General features: G+C 42.2%; 1 protein-coding gene across 1 annotated transcript in view; it reads left to right on the forward strand.

Moving 5' to 3' along the window:
* The window catches only part of ESAM (endothelial cell adhesion molecule), an 85,921-nt gene extending 81,670 nt beyond the window's left edge, over positions 1 to 4,251 (forward strand). The window contains exon 7 of the mRNA XM_048513444.1: positions 1,030 to 4,251. Coding sequence (XP_048369401.1) covers positions 1,030 to 1,726 — 697 coding nt within the window. The 3' untranslated portion in view covers positions 1,727 to 4,251. The remainder of the gene's footprint in view (positions 1 to 1,029) is intronic.
* The last annotated feature ends 4,100 nt before the right edge of the window (positions 4,252 to 8,351 follow it).

Raw genomic sequence — 8,351 nt, forward strand, 5'->3', positions numbered from 1 at the left:
CTTGCATGAGGGGATGAGGCAGGGGTACTGCTCGCTCAAACGGAACTACTGCTTTGGTCGCCAGGGATTTTACTCTGAAAATCACAAGCCGGTGACTCCTGGTAAAAATGGCAGATTGAGGACCCTTTTTCCAGAGTATTTGTGTGCCTGTTCTTTAGACCAGATTGGTATGTTGGTGCATATTTTATTGGAATGTTCCTTGTATGCAATTCAATTTTTAATGTACCATTTGGATAATTGAAATCCTTCCTCAAGGGACAATTTCTGGAACACCTGCAGTAAATAAGTAACAATGGCACTCTGTCTTTTTTTGAAGAGGCTGTTTTTTTAAATTTTTGTGTTTAACATTTAATGAGCTGGTTATAAACTGAGAAGAAGAAGAAAATGACCGTATTAGTCTAAAGAGCAATTTCAAATATACTGTGTGCAGCCCTTCTGGAAATTATTTGCCTTCTCTGGATTTCTCATGGAGATAGCTGCAGCCTCGGTGTAGCTTAGTCAGACTGAGAGCGAGAATGTTGTTGACAGAGATGGTGTGTGTGGTAGGAGGACACTGGTCACTTCGACTTTGGACAAAACTAGTTCGGTTTATTCGATGGTTAATTTCTGCGGATGAATGACTGCATTGGTACAGCAATTAACGGGTAGAGTGGGAAACAGGTTGGAAATGCAGCTGCAGAGTTGTTAACGTGCTGAAAACGGAGAAATAAAGGCGGTAGTGACGTCGTCATGCTTTTAAAAGATACGGCACTGTGAGGTTTAACAGAACTTGTATGTTGAAGGGCTGGAAGAGAGACAGAATCATTTTCCTTTAAACTATGGCAGCCTATTTTTGGCACCGAACAAGTAGCGTGGCTGTTGATTTTTATGATTGCTCTTCTTTGTAATAATTGTTCGAATTTGTATGATGGTATGAATAACCTATACATAGAAGTCAGCAAGAAAAAGTATTGGGAAGAAAATTGCTGAACAGTTTTTCACCCTCCTGTTTGCTTCTTCCCTTACTGATCTCTGTCCTCCCTTCTGCAGGGAAGATGCTGTCGCTCCCAAGACGCTTTCCTGGGCTAAAAGTCCCGGTTCGGACATTGTCTCCAAAAATGGCACTTTGTCCTCAATGAGCACCACTCAGGACCACAAACTGTATGCCTCCAAGCCTCCTTCGGACACGGCCTCGGTCACCACCACCACTGGAAGCATGATGGGCTACAAGCCACCTTACACCAACCCTCGAGGCGGAACGCTCACCCCCACCCCCAGCCTCTCCAGCCAATCCTTGCCTCTCTACTTCCCGCCGACTGTCAACGGGATCCACTGCCACCATGCCAACGTGCCAGTCCATAGGAATGCTCAGCACAGGACAAACGGGGCTCAGCCCCAGGAAATATTGAGCTATAAACCTCCCCCCAGGGCTCACATCCTCTACCCTGACCCGCATGGGGGGCGGTGCCCGTCATGGTGCCTGCCCAGAGCCAAGCAGGATCCTTGGTGTAAAGACTCAATGGCTCGTGTGGCCCTCCTACACAGCAAGCAGCTGTACCAGTCCCTGAAAATGCTCAGCCAGTGCCTGCTTGCCTGCCTGCCTCTGGAACTCCTGCGTGCATTTGGGTGTGCCTGTCCTGCAGAGAGCAAGTGTGCAAGCAATTTCACAAGTGGGACTTGGATAAGGGTTCCTGCGATGGGTTTCTTGCAAGAAGCTTTGGAAACCTCTTCTGTGTTACTTTTCTAAACACACTCCACTTCTCAATTCAAATCCCAGGCACTTGGGAGCCATCAAATCAAAGACTCTGTTGAACTGAAAGAGCTTCATGATGTCATTTTTTCTCTTTTTATTGTGATGCAAAAGCTAGGCAGGAATTGGCTGTCATGGTTTGGCAGGAAGGGCTGGGAATAGATCCTGAACGTGGCTGCTTTTTCCCTGAACTTGCCGAGGAATGGAAGGGTTCCAGATGTTCAGAGGGAAGGGACAAAGGGCAGAGCTTGACTACACACTGCAAATTAAGAAAGCAAGTTTCTAGTCCATGTGACTTCAAAGTTTAATCTCCCAAGTCAGCATGGAGATCAGAAGGATTCTGTCCGTTAGAAATGGGACTTCAGTGTCAGCTCACTGACCCTTCTCATAACTGGTAGAATGAATTGCACACATGCAGGAAATAAATTTCCTTCCTAATGCATGATGCTGGCAGCTGTTCTTCAATTTTGGTTTCCTTGGCACAAGATAAACACAGCCATGAATGAGAAAGTATTTGTAGCCCAACTTCTGTTACGAAATGTGAACTGTTCGGGATGGGGTTGGGGAGGAAACTGTCTTTGTGTCTCCGGGTGCTGCATACCTGGAGACCCTTGTTGGTGATGCCTGTGTAGTTTGATGCACCGTTCTTTGTTTGTGCATCAGGCAGTAATGGATGAATCCTGTAAAACCAAATATGGGTGAATATCTTGAATTTTCACAAAGGGGTGTTGCAGAGAGGACTCTGGGAATAACTATTAATCTGTGCTTAATAGTTAATCCGGATCACAGAATTATGGAGTTGGAAGAGACCACAAGGGCCATCAAGTCCAACCCCCTGCCATGCAGGAACACACAATCAAAGCACTCCTGACAAATGTTCATCCAGCCTCTGTTTAAAAACCTTCAAAGAAGGAGACTCCACAACTCTCTGAAGCAGTGAATTCCACTGTCGAACAACCCTGACAGTCACGAAGTTCTTCCTAATGTTTAGGTGGAATCTCTTTTCCTGCAACATAAATCCAACATATCAATGTTGTAGGATTTGTATGTGCTAGGAAAGCCTGTCCTTTCAATGGGGCCATGTTTAAAAAGCTGCTGATCATGTGTGGCCTGACCGCATGGCCAGTCCTCATGTTGGGACCACGTGGGCCTCATTCCCATGCTGAAAGGTTGGTGTGCTTAATTCTTTGTTATGCATGGAAGCCCACCTTTGGAAGCCTGCAACTGGGTGATTTAGTTATGCTGACAAAGGGTTTCTGGCCAGCAGATAAAATGTTGCTGTCTTTCTTTGTGCTGTCTCTCTTCCATTCAAGCAGCAGCTGTTCAGGACCAACTGGAGAATGAATCCTCTTACCTTACATCACTTCCTGTTTGGTGTAGCTGCATCGTAATGCAGAAGGAGCATACAGTGTCAACATGGTTCTTTTTTCATAGACCATGTGACAATGTATGTTTTGGTCTGTTCGATCTCGAGTCTCACCTCAGCCAGAAATTGGCGGGGTATAAATCTAGTAAAATCATAAGTTATCAAATCCAATATCCAGGTCATCTATTAAATGGGTCCCACCTAGATGTCAGCCTGGGAAAGCTATTAAGCATATCCAAAGAATGTTGACATTTGTGTCCAAAAAATTCATCATTGTGCAAAAATTTGGACCTACATTTTTCTACTGCCTAGTCTTGAAGTCTACGCCTTGTTATCCAGGAAATTGATCTGGGCTTGCTGGCAATTGCATTTAAGCTCCCAAATATTGTGATTTTTTAAAAAAATTGCAATTGATAAGTCTTTGTTTTTAATGCTGTTTTAATATGATTTGCAAACGCTGTGTGCTACAGAGAGATACTGGAAAAATGCACACAGGGTAGTTCATTATTATCCTGACTTGCTGTAAGTAATATCTGAATATACTGCCCCCTACAATAAATACCTTTTGGTCTCTAGACTTTTCCCAGCTTTCCAAAATTCACAGTGACCTATATGCTATGGATTGTTGTTGAACGCTTAGGTCCCTGTTCTGTAAGATCATTTTATGTTGTGTGTCTTCTTCCCCCCCGTGATTGCCACTGGAACTGCATCCAGGGTCCTGCAGGATTCTGTCTTTGGGAACTACGTACATTTTTCATAATGAGATGGCTGTCAGTCAGCTTGTGCAAGCAACCTGTATGTAACATTACTGAGTAACCTTTCATCAAAATATCCTGATTGTTAAGGACGCCTTCAGCAATTTAATATGTATTGTGCAATTATAACATTCGTCTATTCAATGGACACCTCCAATCTTTTCTTCTTTTTATATACATGTATATATATATAGTCCATAATTTATACTTATAGATATTAACAAATCTGTGAATCTGGACTACTGTCTTTTAACCATTTTCATGCTAATTTTTTTTAAAACAATGGCAACAATCCCCTTCTGTTGCGTGAGAAGGTAGGAAGACACTGAAATATTTTTATGTACAGTTTCAAAATGTATTTTTCATAAACTATCATTAAAAGTATTTGTTTTTATATGAAAGATACTGGGAAATAATGTGTGCTTTGTTTCTGGGGTTGGGAATGAAGAAACTAAATGTTGATATTTCAGTATAGGAGGGGAAAAACTCGGGCAGAGCGTCATTCTAGTCCAGCATTTTGTTCAACATTGAACAACTAAATACACTTTTGAGTTTCCAAGAGGAGTATGGAAGCTAAAATCTTCCTTTGCCCCTCCCTCTTGTTGTTGGGAGGTACTGTTCCTCTAAACATTGAGGTTTTATGTATCCATCATGTCTGATAACTATATGAACCATTTTTTAAACTTCTGTGCCTTATGCATTTACACTGTTAAAAAAGTTGAAAGGTCAGAGAGAGATTGACATTATTGATACCTGGAATGTAATTCTCCATTCAGCCACTCAAGGCCGTACAGAGTCACTACTACAGAGTCTGTACAGAGTCACTACTACAGAGTCCATTTCGCCTGTCCCAGTCTCAGCCAGTGTTTTGTTCTTACTTCCAGTGGAAGATTGCTGCCGTAGAAGGCCAAAACATACAGAACACTACTCTGCACACACAAAGAATCCTTTTCCTTTTATTATTAAGCTCATATGACCAAAGGTCCTGAGAATAAACGAATACATAAAAAGATAAAACAGCATACACATTTTAAAATCTTAAAGAAAAACTAGTGCATAAAAGGTAAAACATTACAGCATTGCAAAATATAAAACAATGAGATACATTACTCCTAAAATTAACACATAGCTAAATAGATACACAAACCTATATAATTCTTATATGATCAACATGTAAAATTAATTTTGATGAGACCACTATTGCCAGGTATTTTACAACAGATCTGGTTATTATCTACTAGCAATATGGTTACCACCTAGGGCTCAATAGGAATAATACAAAGAGCCCCGAAGACAGAGGTAATCGGCAGTCTCTGTTGTACCTGATGTCTCCTCAGGTCTGCTGTTGGCAAAACATTCAATTTGGCCAGCATAAAAGCATGCCTGTGACAAAGGGATTGTAAGGAATGTTAGACATGAGAGGAGGAATCACTAGCAAAAGTGGAGTGTACTCATCTTGTTCGAGCTAGTGTGCTAGCTTGGTTGAGGTCGATCGCTTCATCTTGACTTCAGCGCTTCCTGGATACCCCTATTCCTAAGTGTTATAAAGGCAAGGCCAAGAAAGTCAATCATGGCCAAGTTTTACTGGAAGTTCAGGCTCTGTCACTTGAATCCTTTTCCCCCCCTCTTATTACTGTTCTCCCAGTCAACAATTCCTTTAGATATAAGTTCTAGTCCCTCCCTTGGGTAAGATCTTGGGTACCTGCACAATGGAACAGCCTTGCTGAGTCAGACCAAATGTAAATCCCCCAGAAAGCAGTAGGAACTATTCTATAAGTTCCCACCCTTCTTCCCCACAGAACAGGAAGTCTTTGAAAGTAAAATGAGGAAAACAAAGACTGATAATATTCATTCTAAAAATAATCCTGAATATATGATAAAAGCAGAAAGAATAAAGGAAATGTACACTGCTGTGCTATTGTAGGTGGGAGTCTAGAATTTCTACCTTTATAAAATCTAACCCTAGCACCCCTGGCTTGAGCTTGCTGGCCACAGAAGTGATCTATCAGGCAGCTCAGGTTTAGCAAAGTTTGATCTAGCACAGGGGTAGGGAACCTGCGGCTCTCCAGATGTTCAGGAACTACAATTCCCATCAGCCTCTCAAGCGTAGCCGAACCAATACCGGTAAGGCTGATAGTAATGTTTATCAGCTTATTGCTAACAAATACTGGTTACGCAAGGTATATTTTAGTAGCTTGAAGAGGAGGGGTTTGCTTTGAAGCAGCACCAATACGACCGTTTGCACTGTTATAAGCCTCAGTGAATAAAAGCCAAGTCAATTATATGTGTTCTTATCCTATCCTTCCTCCAAGGAACTAAGGAAAATGTACATGGTTCTTCCTTCCTCATTTTTATTCCTAAAGACGAGACATGTAGGTTAGGTGAAGAAAGAGATGGGTTGGTCCAAAGTCACCCAGTAAACTGCATGGCAGAGCAGAGTTTAAACCTAGTCCCATACACTTAACCATGAGCACCATACTATGGCTCATTCCGCACATGCAGAATAATGCACTTTGAAACTGCTTTCAGTGCTCTTTGAAGCTGTGTGGAATGGCAAAATCCACTTGCAAACAGTTGTGAAAGTGGTTTTGGCGCATTTATTATTTGTGGAAGGATTTCATATCTCCATTATTCAGGAAATGAAGAAACACTTAAAATCAGGAACTGTTAAGGCTTAGATAAATTGCATAATTTTGCTGTGTTGGCCATTGTGAAAACTTCAAAGGAGATGTACATCGTCATTTGTTCCTGTTTTCCCCAGCACTTGCCCCACCCTAGATTGGCTATGCAAAACATGGCTTCTTACCTTTCAGATGTCTTTCTGAGTGAGACACAGAAAGCTCAGAGAGCATGCACCAAACCCTACAGATCTAGTGCCTAGATTCTCTGATCTTAACAGGTAGCTCTGGATGGTGGTTCTATTGCCCAGAGAAGTTTGGGTGGGGTATATCTAAAGTTGTCAGCCGTTCCTATCTGAGGATAATACTAGACAACACCTTGTGCTGAAGTTCCCACCTGCTATTTTTAAGGTACAGAAGACCAGATAACTATCCTAAGCCAATCACTGATGATGCTTCAGCAAAACTGTAGTAGTTATCAGGGCTTACAATGAGCCTTCATCAAGATGCTCTGTGCACAAAAACACTGTGGGATATGCAAAAACTGTTTAGCAAAGGTGTCTCCTGTCTTGTTCCCAGCCTATCTAGGAAAAGCTGTTTGTTCTGGTGGGGACTGAGTAGTTGGTGCTGGATTCTTTTGGCAGCTTTGTTAATAATTAATTGCTCAGGGTGATTTTGATTTCCTTTGTGGAAGGAAGGACTGTAATTCTTGAAGGCTTTTACAGCCACAGTCTGGTTGGCTGTTGTTGGTTTTCCGGGCTATGTGGTTGTGGCAAGCTGAAATACTGCAGTCAAAGCTCTGCTCCCAACCTGAGCTTGCTCCCAATAGAAGGTAGTTTCAGGTGGCCAGCTCAAGGTTGACTCAGCCTTCCATCCGTCTGAGATCAGGAAAACGAGCACTTGGCTTGCTCAGGGTAAAGTGTAGTAGATAACTGGGGAAGGCAACGGCAAATCACCTCAAAAACCTAGTCTGCCTAGTAAAGGTCACAATATGACATCACCCCATGGGCCAATGCTGACTGGGTGCCTGCACCTTTACTTTTATTTTAAAAATACTATAAAACTGCTTTTGCACATACTTAAGAGCTGTTCCCCTTTCTTTGTTTAATGCATTTTGTAACGTGAATATAAAACCCATGTAGGTAATTTACACTACAAATGCCTCTGTTAGCAAGGATCAAACATTTGCATAAAAGAACAACAGAGAAATGAAAGATTTAAGTTTCTCAGGCACAGTACATCCAAGGCCCTCAGTGTTTTCCTCACAGTTCTTTTCAGCCATTACAGTAGAACATGTTGGGGTCCTTCTAACAACGTGGAGGTCCTCTTGATATGTGTAGTTGCCATGTTGTTTAACATGCATACATGAACTCAGTTCCAGTTAGTACAAAATAACCTCTGGATTTTTCAGGGGTTGTGCTCCATGCATTCTGAGACTATACACACATGATAAATATGTATATAATATAAAGCTGTCCTTAATCATAAGAACATAGGAAGGGCACTGCTGGATCAGACCATGGGCAGACCAGTTATTTACAGGAATCCCACAAACTGGAAGACTGCAGCAGCATCCTTTCGCCCTTGCCCCCAACAACTGATTTAAAGAGGCATGCTACCGCTGATACTGGAAGGAGCAGATACCCCTCATGATCAGTAGCTAGCCACATTTGAGGTTGTAGGAACTAGTTCTGAGCTCCTGTAAGACCGGGGTATAAAGGGAACACCATGGTGACTCTATTCTATCAGCAGTCTTGTGTTTCAGCGTGATTCAGATCTTTGCTGCGACTGTTTGCTTTAGCACCCATACAAGATAAAGAACAGTCTCAATCTCTGTGGAGTTTCAACTCTGTGGATGAAAGCTGCAGGCAGCCTCTGGAGAA

This window comes from Sphaerodactylus townsendi, linkage group LG12, assembly GCF_021028975.2.
Source record: "Sphaerodactylus townsendi isolate TG3544 linkage group LG12, MPM_Stown_v2.3, whole genome shotgun sequence".
In the NCBI taxonomy this organism is placed as follows: Eukaryota; Metazoa; Chordata; class Lepidosauria; order Squamata; family Sphaerodactylidae; genus Sphaerodactylus; species Sphaerodactylus townsendi.